Source organism: Eleutherodactylus coqui, chromosome 7 (genome assembly GCF_035609145.1).
Source record: "Eleutherodactylus coqui strain aEleCoq1 chromosome 7, aEleCoq1.hap1, whole genome shotgun sequence".
Lineage (NCBI taxonomy): Eukaryota > Metazoa > Chordata > Amphibia > Anura > Eleutherodactylidae > Eleutherodactylus > Eleutherodactylus coqui.
Genome location: NC_089843.1, coordinates 165,112,474 through 165,130,860, shown reverse-complemented (window position 1 = coordinate 165,130,860; position 18,387 = coordinate 165,112,474). Strand labels below are relative to the sequence as shown.

At 43.2% G+C, this 18,387-nt stretch overlaps 1 protein-coding gene across 6 annotated transcripts in view; it reads right to left on the bottom strand.

Annotated features, from left to right (window-relative positions):
- LOC136572915 (centromere-associated protein E-like) overlaps positions 1 to 18,387 on the bottom strand; it is a 73,778-nt gene that overhangs the window by 33,770 nt on the left and 21,621 nt on the right. For 4 of the 6 annotated variants that reach the window (XM_066573928.1, XM_066573931.1, XM_066573933.1 and 1 more), the window contains exons 16-25: positions 15,731 to 15,790; positions 15,132 to 15,299; positions 12,880 to 12,954; positions 11,126 to 11,245; positions 10,912 to 11,046; positions 9,204 to 9,381; positions 4,765 to 4,919; positions 3,614 to 3,901; positions 2,841 to 3,023; positions 2,642 to 2,746 (exon numbers count right to left, since the gene is read on the bottom strand). In XM_066573928.1, the coding sequence (XP_066430025.1) occupies positions 2,642 to 2,746; positions 2,841 to 3,023; positions 3,614 to 3,901; positions 4,765 to 4,919; positions 9,204 to 9,381; positions 10,912 to 11,046; positions 11,126 to 11,245; positions 12,880 to 12,954; positions 15,132 to 15,299; positions 15,731 to 15,790 (1,467 nt within the window). The remainder of the gene's footprint in view (positions 1 to 2,641; positions 2,747 to 2,840; positions 3,024 to 3,613; positions 3,902 to 4,764; positions 4,920 to 9,203; positions 9,382 to 10,911; positions 11,047 to 11,125; positions 11,246 to 12,879; positions 12,955 to 15,131; positions 15,300 to 15,730; positions 15,791 to 18,387) is intronic. The other 2 variants (XM_066573932.1, XM_066573934.1) reach the window with 2 other exon arrangements.

Below are 18,387 nucleotides of genomic sequence, written 5' to 3'. Positions count from 1 at the left end.
GAAGCAGTGATTCAGGGGGTTCTTGAACCCCGGAGTCTGAGGTGTGGGTGATCCAGGCTTTCTTTAATAGGGAAAGATAAACTCTGCTCCCCCCCCCCCTCCCAAACCACCACCCCGCATGGTTTGGGTAGGGAGCCACCCTTGATGCGAAGGATTTAGTAGAGGTGGACTTGGAGGACCGTTTCGGGGACGCCAAGGTGGACACTGTTTGGAAGATTAGGGATATAGTGGAGATAAAAGACAATACACAGTATACACCTATTTGGAACAACATGAGAGTTATGGAGCTAGACAAGCTTTACTCATGAAAGAAAATGGGAAGGAGACATAGGCCCCTATTGAAGAGTCACAATGGCAAGAGATGCTTAAAAGGACATCCACTACTGGGGAACATGACCACTTAACTAAGTCTTCTATAAAAGGTTACATGTTTAAACACTGTCAGGAAGGTTCCATTCTTTGACTAATGCTTCAAACCAAACACCACCTCAAAATTCTGAATGAGCGGGAAAGACCTTTGGAAGATGCTTCAGGCATATAAAAGAAAAGGCTTCCACGGATGAAGGCTAGCAACCAGAGAGAGAGAGCCTAGATGCCTGTTCCTCCTCCAAGTCACAATCAGAGAGATACTAAAAGCTTGCCTTCAGATTGAATTGTCACTGGGAGTGAGATTCAAACACATTGCCGCAGTGATTTGAGAAGATAGCGATGTGGGGGAGCTAGAAGTTTGCCTCGAGCAAGGAGGCCTAGCCCATTTCTGTGACCTACTATAAGAGACATTGAGTGGCAAATTCTTCATCAAACACACTTGACAAATAGTACGCTCCAGCCCGTCTATGAGCGCTTTAGTAAGGTCTGGCACCGCTCAAAAGAGAGCGTGCCCATTTCGGTTTAGCAGTTGATGAGGGCTGGACAGGAGCAAAGTCTATGGATTTGGTACTGCAGCGCGATCAAAATGTGTGGCTCACGCTAGGCCTTGTCTGGAATCGGGTTTGCAGACAGTAGTCCGAGCAACCCGTAAATGGTGTACTGCTAAGGGCACTGCAGGAGGAGCAATCCGGAAAATGAGCTAGCCACCAGGCAGAGCTTAGCTGGTTCCTGAACTGCCAGTCGCTAGATGTGCGAGGAGCACGCCCGAGGCACCACTGGTCTCAGCAGGCAGGTGGGCTGTGTCAGAAGAGGTGGGAGCCAATAGGAAGTCCGATACTGGGCACGCTGGAGGAGGATAGAAGGGAAAGCAGAAAGCCCTCCCCCTACCAGAGCAAGCTGTGAGTGGACCACAGCAATATCATGGCTCACGTTACCGAAAGTGCTGCAGCTAAGCTAGGCCAAAGCCTCAATTAGCGACGAAGGCCGTACAAGTGTGAAAAGCAGTGGCATGTGCAGGAAGACATGTGCACGGCTTCCTGTAGCGTGCAACAAGTCCCACTCCAGAAGTGCAGACCAGTGGTGCTGTGTGGGTGAGCTGGCACCCACAGGCCCCACAAGAAATACCAGCGCATGGGTGACAGACCCAGGTTAAACAGTCCCAGCCACCTCCCAAGTGCTGTTGGCAAGCTACACTGCCAAGCCTCCCACTTTCCAGAGTAGAAAAGAAGCACCTTTCCACCGAACAGCTCTGATACTCCAGCAGTGCACACCCCTGTGCTTGCCTGGCTATGGGTAGGAAAGGAGTCCTCCAATAGGTAGTCACTGCAAGTGACGGGTTGACCATGCTGTGCCACCTTGTCTGAGGGTCAGGCTGACAACAGACTAGTTAATTCCAGTCTGTTCGCCTGCTTTGTTGGGTTAAAAGGGAGAGTCCAGTGCCAGCCTTGTACTCCCAAATCCAGAAAGATAAGCATTGAAGACAGGTAACAGAAGTCTGCCTCCTACAAACACTAAGCTAAAACTGATTAGCTTGGTGCCTGCAGGAAAGGTATAGCTAATAGGAGGAGCCAACACTATTTGTTTAGTGTCCATCTACTAGTGGCAGTAGCTATACTCACAGTCTAAGCAATGTTCCCTAAGGCAACAGAGGAGAAAGGTTTCCATAACTTTTAAAGAGATCAGATAGGAGAAACTTGGGGAGGCGGGGAAAGAAACACACACACCAGCTTCTTGACAGGAGAGGCTGTGTCTAACACTACCAATCGTTATAGTTCCTCACCTATATTAAGGTTTCAAATGTTGTTAAGGCCTTGCTTTCAGCTTGTAGAGAGGGACTCATTTCTGGGGCACGGTTATGTTCCAGTTTTGTTCATCGTGACAGACGTTAAAATAGTCTCCCAAATGAACAAAATGGCCACCATCTGCAAACTAAGAATCACATCCTAGAATTTAACCAGTATAGGTTGTTGAGAGAAGAAGAGGGGTTGGAGTTGAAGGAAGAGTGTGGTCTTAGGTTCTACCTCTGCAGCTCCACACCAAACACCCCTGCCCCTTCTTCGCTCTCATCAATCCATCCTAGTTATATTCTAGGGTTGGTTTCTTACAGGCTGCAGATAACAGCCATTATGTTAGTTTTGTAAACTATCCATTTAAGCTTTACGAATTATGACCATCTCCATAAATATTCTTCAGTGAAAAACCACAAATAAGATCCGTGCACTATGGATGGTTCAAGATACAAATGCAGTATCAATTGTGCAATGTACCATACCTTTTGTTCTAGAGATGCAATCTGAGAGGTTAGCTCTTCTACCCTCTGTCTCTGCTGCTGAAGGTCATGTAGTGCCTGTCTAAGGTCATCTTGAGTTTCAATAGACTATAAGGGGGAAGAAACAAGAATATTCAGAAACAATTTATAAATTCTGTTGGGGAACTTGCAGCAAAAGAAAACCCACGGATTTCATACTTACCATCTCTACGTTCTCTCTAAGGTCTTCCTTCAGCTGGTCTCTTTCTGACACTAGGCTCTGAAGTGTAGCCTTCAGCTCATCTCTTTCACTTGTCATCATATCAATGTGTTGCTGTAGACTGAAAAGCTTCTCCTCAAGGTTTAATTTCTCATTCCGCAAGGAGAGGAGCTCTGCTTCCATGTCCTGCAAGTTATCAAACACATCATTCCACATGAGTTGGGTTTGCATAGGCTCTTCATTCTCAAGTATCCATGTTCAACAGCAAAATGGTTATTTCAGTAACAAGCTATATACACAGTCGGAATGTTGCCCGTCTTTATAACTCAGGGAGGTATTCCACCTTCAATTTAATTTGAAGATCAACAATAGTTGGAATCCATGAGCTAGGACTCATGGTGGTTCAGAAAGCAAGAAGCGGTGCTGCTTGTTTGGATTTTTTAAGAATCTAAAACTAAAAAAAAAAAAAAGTGTTTCAGCAAATGACAGTGACCCATTTGTATACAAACACCCACTTATCTCCATAATAAATATGCCATGCATTCTGACAGTTTCCTTTCCCTCACAGTAAGCGACACCATTGAACCTACATAGGAATCCGATGTCACATGGCATTTCTAAGCAACCATTTAAAAAACACCACATTACTTGGGGGTCTGGAGCACGAACTAATGAATCAATTATAGGAAGACGAACATTTCCTTAAAAAAATTTAAAAAAATTCCATTTGTGATACGGCCATTTACATCCATTATACAATATTTGAACACACTTACTTTAAGAGACGCCATTTCCAAGGTCAAGCTTTCCTTTGTGGCCCTGAGTTCATCTCGCTCTCCAGTAATCTCATCCATTTGCTGCTGCAGAGTAGTAAGAAGTTGCTCAGTTTCTCGCTTTTCATTTTGCCATGACTCCAGCGTAGACTCAGCTTCCATCACAGTCTTCATTAGATTACTTATCTCCTCTTTCTGACTAATCTGTCCCTGTTCAAGTTCTTCCGTCTTCTGAAGGAGTTCCTCATGTACAGTCGCATTCTGAAGCGCCTCTTCTTGTAAGCGGAAAAGCTGTATGAATGACAGTTGTGTCGTAATTATAATGACAGCAACTCTTTATTGCGGATTGAAAAAAGAAGTCTGACTGCAAGGGGTTCCACATGAAGCCATTCTAAAGATATTCTCACATCTTTATGCTGAGGCAAAGCATTTATTGCATATTCATAAGTAGAGATGAGCGAGCGTACTCGCCAAGGCAAACTACGAGCGAGTAGTGTCTTATGCGAGTACCTGCCCGATCGTCTCTAAAGATTCGAGTGCTGGCCGGGGGGTGGTGAGCAGCTCGAGTAGTTTGCCTTAGCGAGTACGCTCGCTCATCTCTATTCATAAGACATGCTATAACAAATTCTCGGGATCAGTGAACGTCTCAGCGGCGAGACCACCACGATCAGACTTATCACCTATCCTATGGATAGGCGATGGCCATCTTGGTAAATCCCTTTAATAACTTGTAAATTCTGTTCTAGTTTCTTATCTGAACGCACCCAACATTACATTAGACAACCTCCGCCAGAGTGGAGCCATGCGTGCAACTCCCGGCAAACTAATTCTGCAGTGGGAAGCTGCAGCCAGACGGACATTTCAGCCACTGTAAAGGGAATGTGCCATTACACGGCAGCTGTTCCCGCCCAAGGAGGAGTCATTCTTACAGAGCAGCGTTCATTTCTGGCTCATGAGAAGGAGTCCTAAATTGTGTCATTTCCCCCTTGCATCATCTGTAGGTCCTTAAAAGGGGAGTATAGACAGGAGTGGTCCTCATTATAAACCCCTTTGCACGTGCACCTTTATGGTTTAAACAGCTAAAGCTAAAAAGGTACCTTTTTAACACTGTTCATCCACAAAATAAAATATAAACCATAAGTTGTAAAAGTCACCTGATCTTTAAGGTTTTCTATTTCACCAGGTAAAGATTTGTATTCCAACAAGCTGGCAATTTCCTGCTCCATGGTTTTCTTTTCCTCCAAAAGTTCGTTCAACTGCTTTGAATAATCTGCAACCTTCTTATCAAGCTCAACATGAGATAGGAGTTCTGCAAACAATACAAAGAAGGACTAGTACATCCAATTCTGGAACATTATGAGAAAGGATGTCTTGTGGCAGAGAAGATTGCACTCAGCACCCCAACATTCTTTCGGGAGATTAAAAGGCTCATTTACATGTGCAGATAGGAGCATTAGTCATCATCAATAAGGGATCAATTGTGGATTATAGATTTGCACTTACAATCAAATATTTAACCCTGATGTAACCCTGTAAGGACATGGCCTAGTTTGGTGCTTAACACATACTTAACCTTTACAGAACAAGCAGACGTATCGTGATGATGGTGAAATCCTTATAAAACTTGTATCCTGCAGTTATCAACTGTTTTCCTCTCTGCAAATTCCATCTTCATTTCTCAGTTTTCCTTGAGCTCGTGGGTGGAGACTAGCTGCTATGTTGCCTCTCATAGGTTGCCCACAGAAGAGAAGATCATGTTCTTCATTCAGCTCTCATATACAAAGAAGCAGCAGCAGCCATAGAAGACATTGCTGAGAAGTACTGAGCAGTGTAGCTGTGAATTCGGAAGCTGCCACACATAACAGCATAGCTAATTCTCACTTGGGTCTTCCTCCCTTCTTTATAGGCTTCTACGGACTGCAGGTAATCTGACATGTCAGTGTGCTGTTATTCGGTCTCGTCTACCAAGATAGATTTTATCAGTTTCAAAGTGAACAGAGAAGCAGCAGCAGCAAAAAAAAAAAAAAAAAAATCTTTTACTAACATGCGTCGTGTCATTTCAGAGCAAAGAATCTCAGCTTTAGGGTAGATTCAGACGACCATATATCGGCTCGATTTTAACGCAGAGCCGATATACGGTGTCCTCATCTGCAGGAGGGGGGAATGGAAGAGCCAGGAGCAGGAACTGAGCTCCCGCCCCCTCTCTGCCTCCTCTCCGGCCCTCTGCACTATTTGCAATGAAAGGAGGCATGATGGGGGCGGGGCTAGGTTCCGAGAATTAGCCCCGCCTCTCCCGATTGCAAATAGTGCAGAGGGGCGGAGAGGAAGCAGAGGGGGGCGGGAGCTCAGAGCACTGCTCCTGACTCTTCCAGGCTCCCCACCCCCTGCAGAGAGAGACACCGTATATCGGCTGGGCGTGAAAACCGAGCCGATATACGTTCGTCTGAATCCAGCCTTAAAATACGTCCAAAAGCATGTCAATAGCTCTGAGAACGGGACCTAAAGCCTTCTGAAGTAAAACAAGATCCGTTTGCCCCAAACCAGTAATTTTATCTTGCAGAACTGAGCTTGTCCTAAACTGTTGGGGTGGGCATTAAGGGAATCTTTGTCTTTTTCATTCTTTGACCATTTCCACCAAGAAATTACAAAGCAAGCGCCTTTAGTACAGACAAGAATATTCTCTAACACTTTTATGAATGAATTTAAATATGTTGATGGCGTTTTATACTTTTTTTTTTTTTTTTTTTAAATAAACAAAACCATTTCACGTGTTCTACCCATTCTTTTTTCCAAATGGGTCTCATGGGAAGGCTGAATTTATCTGCAGAGCCCCACCACTATATCCAAGTCGACACGACTAGCAAACGAATCAAGTGTTAAAACCGCATTGTCATTAATCTAAAAAGCCATATGTACCCCAAAATGGTACCAATACAAACTACAACTCTTAGTATAGTATAGTCCTAATCGTACCAACACACAGAAAAAAAATTCATCATGTCATGTATGCTGCCTAATTAACACTGTTAAAAAACTGGCATGATTGATGCATTTTCTCCCTGCTCTCAAAAAATAAAAGTTTTACAATACATTGTGTACCTAAAAACTGTACTACCGTATATACCGGCGTATAAGGCGACGGGGCGTATAAGACGACCCCCCAACTGTCACCTTATACGCCGGTATTCAGTGGAGAAAAAAAAAAAAATTTTATTACTCACCTCCCACGGCGTTCTGTCGCGCTCCGGCAGGATGTCGCTCGCTCCGGCAGGCTGTCGCTCGCTCCTCGTCCCCGCCGCAGCATAGCTTTCTGAATGTGGGGCTTGAAATCCCCGCTTCCAGAAAGCTAATACACACGCCGGCAGCCATGACATCATTGAATGGCTGTGATTGGCTAAAGCACACGTGGCTTCAGCCAATCACACTATTCAATGACATCATTGAATGGGTGTGATTGCTAACACGTGCGCCTTCAGCCAATCACAGCCATTCAATGATGTCATTGAATAGTGTGATTGGCTGAAGCCACGTGTGCTTTAGCCAATCACAGCCATTCAATGCTGTCATGGCTGCCGGCGTGTGTATTAGCTTTCTGGAAGCGGGGATTTCAAGCCCCGCATTCAGAAAGCTATGCTGCGGCGGGGACGAGGAGCCAGCGACAGCCTGCTGGAGCGAGCGACATCCTGCCGGAGCGCGACAGAACGCCGTGGGAGGTGAGTAATAAAATTTTTTTTTTTTACACTTTTTTTTTTTGTATTACCGGCGCATAAGACGACCCCCGACTGCAGAGCAGATTTTTCGGGGTTCAAAAGTCGTCTTATACGCCGGTATATACGGTAATAAAAAGAACAAACAAACAACCCCGTTTGACATACAAAAAACAAGCTGCCATATGACTGTCGACGGAAAAAAATAAAAAAATGTTACAGCTTTTGAAAATGAGATGAAAGTCCCAAAAAGAAAAATCTGTGTCCTTACGGCCAAAATAGACCATGTCCTTAAGCGGTTAATACATGAATTAGTATACTCATTCACTACATGAAGGCTTAAAAGGGGTTGTCCCGCGCCGAAACGGTTTTGTTTTTTTTTCAATAGCCCCCCCGTTCGGCGCGAGACAAACCCGATGCAGGGGTTTAAAAAAAACAAAACGGATAGTACTTACCCGAATCCCCGCGCTCCGGTGACTTCTTACTTACCTTGCGAAGATGGCCGCCGGGATCTTCACCCACGGTGGACCGCAGGTCTTCTCCCATGGTGCACTGTGGGCTCTGTGTGTTCCATTGCCGATTCCAGCCTCCTGATTGGCTGGAATCAGCACACGTGACGGGGCGGAGCTACGAGGAGCAGCTCTCCAGCACGAGCGGCCCCATTCAGAAGGGAGAAGACCGGACTGCGCAAGCGCGTCTAATCGGGAGATTAGACGCTGAAATTAGACGGCACCATGGAGACGAGGACGCCAGCAACGGAGCAGGTAAGTGAATAACTTCTGTATGGCTCATAATTAATGCACGATGTACATTACAAAGTGCATTAATATGGCCATACATAAGTGTATACCCCCACTTGCTTTCGCGGGACAACCCCTTTTAATGTTAATAAGCTTCACATTATTAGTGGTCAAGAAAACCACTAATAATTTGAAGCTCATTACTTACACACACACTTACACACACACACACTTACACACACACTTACACACACACACACTTACACACACACTTACACACACACACTTACACACACACACACACACACACACACACACACACACTTACACACACACTTACACACATACACACACACTTACACACACTCACACACTTACACACACACACACACACACTTACACACACACACACACACACACTTACACACACACACACACACTTACACACACACACACACTTACACACACACACTTACACACACACACACACACTTACACACACACACACACACACTTACACACACACACACACACTTACACACACACACACACACACTTACACACACACACACACACTTACACACACACACACACACACTTACACACACACACACACTTACACACACACACACACTTACACACACACACACACACACACTTACACACACACACACTTACACACACACACACTTACACACACACACACACACACACACACACACACACACACACTTACACACACACACACACTTACACACACACACACACACTTACACACACACTTACACACACACACACACTTCAAATTAAGTGATCCCGATAATGGCATTCAGCAGAAGTGAAATTAAAGACACGTGGCTGCTCTCTTCCAAAAACAGCGCCATGCCTGCCCATGGTTCGTGTGTGGTACTGCGGCTCACTTACATTCACTTGACCAAGTTGCAACACCGCACACAAACAAGTGGCGCAGTTTCTAGGAGTAAGCAGTCACGAGTTTCTAGTTTCACAGTCCCTTAAATGTCACATATTCTGTTCACCAGAACAGTGCCCATAAGTCGGTTTTACATACATTTTCAAAATAAACCTCATCAATTAAATGGAAGGGTATGTAAATGAGATGCATATATGATATACGAGTTGACCAACCTTTGGGGACTTTCCCAGCCAGGAGGCCGTTGAGCTTATTGAGCTCATTAAAGGCATACTGCAGTTCCTTCTGTAAGTCAGCCTGCATCCTCTTAGCGTTAGACTTCTCACTCTCCAGTTGCTTTTCATAACCCGAGGCGTCTTTCTCCCGTTTTTCACAGTGGATTACGAGCTCATCCTACACAAAACACATGTACTCAGAAATACCGTTTGTTCAAGGTGTTTGTGGGCGCGAGTCTAGAGGACATATCCAGTAAAAGCATCATTTTTCATTCATTGGAGTCTATCTGCATGCATCAAGTTGAAGGCAACCAGGTTTTAATTCAATAATGGTCATTACTTTCACAACAAAAACATTAGGAAACTTCTGTTTTCTACACCATTTCTCTGATAATACCATTAGTGTAAGCATGATGAACAATGCCGCATACTGAAAGATTGATATACTGGATGCTCTGCAGAATTCTGTAATAAATGGTCCATAAATGGAATGTCAGACTTTACATGTCAGTTTTGGATGAAACATCCTTATCCATAAGTCATTAGTTATGACTAAGGAGTAGAGATGAGCGAGCATACTCTCTAAGGGCAATTACTCGAGCGAGCATTGTCCTTAGCGAGTACCTGCCCACTCTGAAGAAAAGATTCGGGTGCCGGCGGGGAGATCTCTGAGATACAAGTAGTATACTGGGGTATGGCATGACCTTACAAACACCACAGAAAAAGGATATATCAGTTAAAAAGAACCCGCAAGAGGACAAAAACCCTTGATGTTGGGTTGCAGGCTTCTATATTTGGATGAAAATTTTAAACTAATAACTCATTTATCAGTATATGTTATTTCTGCAGCAAGCAGCCTGGCTTTACATGCAGGAGAGCCCAGTGTGGCAATGCCAGTGTGGTTCACTTCTGAGGTGCAGGGCAAGCCGCCAGATTGAATCGTATGTGGCGTCAATAGATTGAAAGTCTGCATGGTGTGCTACACGCATAAGTTGGTCTGGTACCCTTTGCATGCCTTATCTATGTGTAGGTATAATCCTAACCCGCTCCCCTGTTCAGCAGTATTTTGAACCTATGCCATGCTCCTCCGTATTGCAAAGTGGCTGTCTGCATGCTGAGGGATGTGGGGTCTAGATCCACCCTTGTATTTTTTTTTTAAGGATATACCAGTAAGTATGGCCATATGGCATGACCTTATTAAACAAGAGTATGCTGCAAGTCAAGTAGTAAGCAAACTTTTCCTTATTTGAACCATCTGATATCTTCGTTTTAACCCCTTCCCACCACAGACCTTTTCAGACCTTCTCATTGAAATCAATGCGAGCCATGCCTGCAGTTACAAGCGCCGGCCACTACACAGAGGTCGGTGCAGAGACTTCCGCTCCGACCTCTGTATTTGCGGCGCTGACCGCATGCGCCCGCTCAGCTGATCGGTCGGGGTCCTGAGCAACAGACCCCAGCCGATCAACTATTCATTACCCATCTTGAGGATAGGTCATCAGTAATATTCTCCCTGGAAAACCCCTTTAAATATGGCTGTTCCTAAAGACGTTTTTTTTCCCCTTCAAGAATCTTTTCTTTTTTTTAGCCACAGACTTAATTTTAAAACGGAAAGGTCTCATTTTATTTCTTCTAAAGCTTCATTTGTTGCGTTTAGCATGTCATTCCACCATTTGCGCAGCCATCCATATAAAAGCTCTGCCCTTACCATCTTCTCTTTCAGCTCCAGATTCTCACTCCTCAGGAAGGCGGCTTCTCTCTGAGCATCACGAGTCACTGCTTCGGCATCACTAAGAGACTGCTTCAGCTGGAGCACTTCATCACACAGCTTGTCACAGTCCTCCTGCAAACCACAACCATTATGTACATAGATGCCTACACAAGACCTCGTGTTTTATGGCGGCAAGTATAAAACTCCATACCATGGATGCCAAGAGATCCATAGATCTCACTTTCTTCTGGAGCATTTCATTTTCTCTCTTCAATTGGGCCATTATTTGTTCTTGTTCTTTCAGAACTTTAGATTTGGTGTCCAATTCATTCTGAAAACATTAAAACAAAAGTCATATTTTCACGACAGCATTTTTTGTGGTACCTTTATAATTGTTTTGTGAATTGAGTGGGCAAGATTGAGGGGGAGAAAATCAGGTATTTGTACTTGCAGTAGTATCTGTTCCACAATTAAATTAATGAGGAAAAAAAAAACAAAACAAACAACAAAAAAAAACCACGCCACCACATTACTCTATTGGCCTTAGCTACGGTTTTGCCATTTTTCATGATTGTGTTTAAGCTTTTGAGCTAACTTTTGCCTCCTTAGCCACTCGTCCTACTGCCATTCCTGAACAGTAGCTCACTCCCTGCAAGCAGCTACAGCAATATTTTGCCTAGCGTCCACTGCCTAGTGGCAGAAGCCTACACACCATTTGTTACCGTGGCCCCAGATGAACTTTATGAGGAAAGGATTTACATTAAGTGCCAAAATTCTCTCTTTAGCTTGTTTACACAGTAGCCACTGGAAGACCCAAAACAGTACCCGAGGTGGGCAAAGAAAGGACAGCAGTACCAAAAGCACGGTCTACCAGATCGAACAGAAGGTCTCCACCTCTGATGACCATAACAGGCAGGGGCCTGGAGCCAGAGGAGAAGGCTTGGTTATGCATCAGCATTATGGTTTTCACATTTCATGCCCTGTTACGACCGCAGGAGAACAAGCCCTGCCCAAATAGTACCCTCCCTTTAATGCTTTGGCAAGCCAGGCAGCACATGCACAATAGCATCACACACCTACCTCAGGGAGAAGGTTCATCTGCACTCAGGTGTTTTCAGAGGTGGAATCTGCAGCGTACTCAGGTGTGAACATACCCCAATTAGGCATTTACTGTATAAAACCTCTCTTACTAGATTTAGTGCCCTTCTCATATTGCACAACAGAACATTACTGAACTCCAAAAGTGATTTTTGGTGCAGATCTGACTGCTTTTTGCTTGAAGCATATGCCTGCTACTTTACTGTATAGTTAAAAGGTCAATCTAAATTTGCCTAAAACATGGCTTTTTGGCAGGTATGTGAATAGGAGATGTGTGCAGAAAGACATTCCGCAGTATCAGTATAGATTTCATTGACAGTAATGAGATGCGGAGTTGGTGCAGATTCTGAAGCAAGATTCAATGAGCATTCCCTTCCTGTTCTGACCACTTATGGTTTGATTACCTAGCTGTATTTTGGATCACCACTGTTTCTGCAAGACCATGGATAAGATCTGAGTAATCCCACAGAAAATCCCAGAATATTGTAATGTAATACTGTATGTCCATATCGGTGAACTGTGGGTGTTCCCGCAGCATTTTACCAGCGTTTGTAAATATGTGGTTTGCCGGCAGAGATCACGTATGCACTGTATTGCATTCGCTGCCTATACAATGGCATGTAGCTCGCGCTGCGTGGTACACCGAGAAAGAGCATGCTGCGATCCATTTCTTATGCGAATCTACACGCACATGTATCAATGAAAGTCCATTGACCTTCAATGACTCCATCCACCGCGTATTACACGCAATACGCGGTGAACAAACACCTGTGGACATGAGCCCTTAAAAATCATTTTCCTTATGGTGCAGAAAAGCTGGGAATCAGTGGCATTCTGGCTTTAATTGCCGATTCTAGGAAACCTCACCTCCAGTTCTTGATTGATCACCTCTGCATTCTGCATTAGCTTCTTTATATTGGAAATTTCATGGATTAGTTGTGCCTGGAAAGCAATTAGCAATATGGCAGGAAGCATTAGCGAGCACTTTGTTGATTAGACAGCCATCACCCCAAGAAAGTTAAAAAAAAAAAAAAAAAAAAAAAAAAAAAAAAAAAAAAATCACACAAGCTTCATTTAGAAGAGAGGAAGGGTAGTTCCACACGGGCGATCATGATTTTGCCACAAGAAAACGATGGCAAAGTCACGTCTTTGTGCTTGAGCATCAGCAATGCTTTTTCTTGTAATGAGCATTTTTTTTCATCACAAGGGTCAATAGGACTTTCTAATGAAAAAAAAAAAATAAAAAAAAAAAATATTCGCATCACACGTTTGTTGCGTTGCGATAAAAAGAAGGCTCCATAGGGTAACATGGGACAGAGGAAAATAAATAACAATCACACATTACAGAAAGAGCAGGCCGCGATTTATTTGTTCTCTCAACATCGCATCAGTGAAAACATCGGTAATGGGAAGGAAACCATTGAAAAGCATGGGTTCCTTAATCTGCTTTTCTACCGACTCTCACAACAGAAAAAAATAGCGTGATCTTCTCACCCGTGTGAAACCACCCTCAGGGAGATTAAAACTGCATCCCATAAATTCAGCCACCAGTCTAACACTATCCACTTGCTTCATGATGAGAGAAAAAAAAAAAGCCAATTTTGTTATTAGAGCTAAAACGAGATTTAGTTGTAGACACTTAAATACACAGTTCTAGGCAGTTTGGGTGTCTTACTTCTGTATTAGACAGGATTGTGTTTGACAATCTCGTTAAGTATATTTAAAAATAAAGACTGCAAGTATGGGAAAAGTGGGCATGTTTTTTTTTTTTTTTTTCTATCACGTCTTTTTTCATGGCCCATTGAATTTGACATGCCTGGATTAGTGGGCTTCTGAATGCTGGGACCCACTGATGCTAAAGACAAAGACGTAGTGTCTGAAATCTGAGAAGTAGCTGTGTGCCAATAGTCAAGTACTGTAGTGTCATTGGGAGATGAACAAAACCAAACCAACCATAATTACAGAAGCACATTATGGATGGGGTGTCTAATAGTACCGGCGATAGGTCAGGCAGACGATCAGGTGACTAATAGAGATGAGCGAGTATACTCACTAAGGCACATTACTCGAGCGAATAGTGCCTTAGCCGAGTATCTCCCCGCTCGTCTCTAAAGAATTGGGGGCTGGCGGGGGAGAGCGGGGAGATCTCACTCTCCCTCCCCCTCACAACTTACCTGTCACCCGCGCCGGCCCCCGAATCTTTAGAGACGAGCGGGGAGATACTCGGCTAAGGCACTACTCGCTCATCTCTAGTGACTAATAAGTTAAAATGTCATTATGACAAGCTTGAGAATTTTAACAAGGTTCCATAAAAGGATTATTTTTAAAAAGGTACTGCTGTTTCCCTGAAAATAAGACAGTGTCTTATATTAATTTTTGTTCAAAAAGGTTTAACTTTTTTACATGTATAGCTGCCTGGACACTATTTAAATTGACTTTTTTAATTAACTGTTAGCAAGGCTTAATTTTGGAGTAGGGATTATATTTCAAGCATCCTCAAAAATGCTGAAAAATCATTTTGCATCCTCAAAAATTCTGGAAAATCATGCTGTGTCTTATTTTCAGGGGATGTCTTATTTTCAGGGAACAGGGTATCAGATCTGCATCTTTGTGTTCATCCGTGATACGCAGGGCCTTCATATAGTCCACCTACATGTGTCATACTCACACTGGTGATAACAAACATAGCACCTACATCTAATTGAAGTATTACAGTATGTCGAAAAGTTACAGAACTTGTCTGTGCCGAGCAGAACTAGTGCGACAATCACATTACTTTAAGGTGGCACAATAAAAGTAATTTCTAATAGTAGGTTACTGTTTGATATCTACATCCGGTTGACGAACATCTGTAAACAAATGAATCACTCATACATATACTTGATAATACTATCGATTAGGTCTTTGGATGTGGCCAGGACAAGCAGAATGAAAGACGCCCCCTTCTTACTCTCCTGTCTGCGTCCAAGGAACCGCACGATACACATAAGAACTAAGGGTAATATTACAAAGCGATTTAGATCATGACTAATAGGTGGGAATGTAATCCCAAGACCCATAAAATTAGACTGCGCCAATGTTTCACACTTCATTGTGCTCTTAGAATTAGTTGGCCTCACCTCATGCTCTTCTCGAGTTTCTTTCTCCAGCATTTCAAATTCATTAGTCTCCTGTTTCTCCTGAAGACGTTTTTCCAGATCAGCCATCTCTCTTTTCAGGCTTTCATTCTCATTTACTAGATGATCAAAGTTATTCTGCATATCAGCCAACTCCTCATGAGCGTTTAGCTAGAAAATGGTGACAAGATTACATTTAGAATATTACATGAAGCAAATTTTATTTATTTTTTAATAGAAAATTCAAGAATAAAAAAGGTAAATGGGAATAATAGAAGTTAGAAAATTTGGAATGCTCATTACTCCAAGACCTCTTTCACATGGGGGCCTATGTGTGCAAAAATCACGCGTGAAAAAAAAAAAAAAAAAACATTTGTGGCTATTAGAACTAATGGTTTCCTATGGGAACGTTTAGCTGTATAGGGGGTGGCGTGAGGGTACGGTTAAGAGGATATGATTTTATCATATGTTTATATACATCTGTGGAGCTGCGCATTTGGCTTTTTTTTTTTTTTTTATTTATTTTTTAAACTACTGACATCTGAAAGATAAAAATAACTGATTTTTACATGGCACACACAAAAGACTAAACAACTACTTACCTTCTCTGCCATTAGGGCGTCACATATCTGAAGACTTTCCATTAAGTAGGTTTGGTCATTCTGCAAATAAATCATTTACAGTTGTTACAGATGAAAGCCTCCTTTCCACTAGAATCCACAGGCTCCCTAACAGCCATATACTTTGTAACACCACGATACCACTCAAACAATAAGGCCAAGCATCACCAGGTTAGCAATAGATGTCAAATCCAACTTTAAACAAAACGCATAAAGGGCGATTTCTGGTCCACATCTATATACAACCCATCTCCAGGATAGTCATAAATAGCCAAATCAGCAGGGGTTTGCCACCCTGGATGCCCACTGATCAACCAAAGTGAAGTAGCGACAGGCTGGCTCGGACTTTTGACCATTCTGCAGCGGCCCAGTATGATAGCGCAGCTTTCTCCCACTGAAGTGAATGAAAAAGAGCTGCACTACTCTAGAAACCTAGAAAATGACCACATGGCCCATCAGTTAGGCCTCATGTCCACTAGCAAAATTGAATTGCGGATTCCACTGCGGAATCCGCATTCAATTTTGCCCATAGGGAATCATTGGCCATCCGCAGTCAATTTAATTGAATTTTGCACCTGCGGATAACATTTTAATAGATTTGCGTTTTTTTCCGTGCAGGAGGAAAAACGTGGCATGCTCCATTTTACCGCGGATTCCACGCGGATCGGCCACATTGCTAGCAATGGGTGCGGATATCCACATGAAAAAAAAAAAAAAACCATTTAAAGCAAATCCGCGCGGAATCTGCTGTGGAAATCTGCAGCAGATTCTGGGCGGATTGTATTTTTCTAGTGGATATGAGGCCTTCAAGTTCCCAGTATCCAAAAACCATGTTTCAGAGCGCCTGCAACTAGCGTTAATACCAGGCCCAATCATTTTCTTCTGACAACACAACTAAAGTAGCCATTCAAGTGGTCAGTGACAGCCTTATCTCCGTTTATCGTTAACCACATTTTTAATTTTTGCAATCGCACAGTTTTTCTTGTCACTAAAACACCCAAATACAACTTTATTCCCCTCCTTAGGGTTTGGCCATTTCTTCCTCATTTGGTGCTTTAGCAGCATTACTGTTTAACCTAATTTCATACATCCGTCAGCTGCATCTTGTAGACAGATGTCTTTTCTTTGACTAGATTACCAACTCCTCTAATGAACCGTAGCAATTTTTTTTCCTTTGATGTTTGCATTAAAAGGGGTTCTGACAATAGAAAACAAGAATTCTATACTTGTTTATTCCTCCCCCATCAGTCTTCTTACCAGATCTTCTCCCTGCCAGGTTATTGTAGAGACTGCGCATGTTTGCTCTGCAACAGTATATGAGCTCTGCGCGGAGAGCCAGCACGCATGCGCAGTCTCAGCAATAGATAGAAAGGAATGCCTAGGCAATGAAAGTTACGTCACTAGTGATGTAACCTACACTGACCTGCCGGAAGAAGAATACCAGGAATGGACACTCCATAATAAGCGCATCTGGCTGGCTTGCGGTGAGGTAACCCGAGGGACCGAATAAGATCAGCCAGGAGAAAATGCTGTAAGACGACTGCCTGGGGAGGAATAGGGGAATAGGCAAGTATTTTTTTTTTTTTTTTAAATGACAGAACCCCTTTAAAATTTAGTTACTTTGAAGATGGCTTTACCAGGCCGCTGCAGAAAATGTAGAGTTTTGAGCCTTTTGGCCAGCTGCTCTTTCGTGGATCGCCAGATCAATAGTTATGGACCAGAAAACTCCTTTAAAGCGAGTTTACACATTTATGCAGGTTACAGTACATAGCAGAAAATCTACAGCTTTTTTTTAACCACCTCTACATGTCAACAGGATTTGTTTTAATCCCAGTCACTTTAATAAAGGATTCTGCTGCGGTTTATCAGCAGCGTTTCCGCAACTTTTACACAAGTGTACAAAGTTCAGCATTTGTAAGCCATAACCAGGAGTGCAAGTAAAAGAAATGCAGTCCTCAGCTCTCACTCATGACCTGAAGGTTGCGAGTTCAATCCTGCATGATTCAGGTAGCCGGCTCAAGGTCAACTCAGCCAACCAAGGTCGAAAATGAGTATCCAGCTTGGTAGGGGTAATAAATAAATTACTTGAAAACGCTGCAGAATAAGTTGCCGCTATACAAATAAGAAGATTTTTTTTTAAATTTAAAACCCAGAAGAGGCACAAATCTTACCATTATACCTTTTCTGTTCACGTTTCTGTACTCCTGCTTTTGACCTACAAATATGTCTGTGTGACAAGATTTGGACATCACTTACACAGCAATTTTTCACTCAGTCAGAGTTTGAAAAGTTGCTGCATGTTCTATTGTGTTCTGATTCTCGGACGACGTTAGCACATGTAATGTGCAGCACAACACACCTCAGACAGCACACGGAAAGGGGGTCTGTGTGCTCTGCAAGTTGCGCCTGAGATCTTCGGGTGCAACTTGCTCTAGGCCGTTTGAATACAGTCTGAGGAAGTGGCTTAAAGTTTGTGACCAATTATGCAAAAGGTACATTCCATGCTGTCGTACTGCAAAATCAAGCCACAAGCCAGTTGTCAACCACCTCCATTGCAGCTCTTCCGAGCCCACATCAGTGGTCAGCCAGCTTTCTAAGAGTTTGGAGAGACACAGGAGGACGTGTCTCTCAAGGACTTA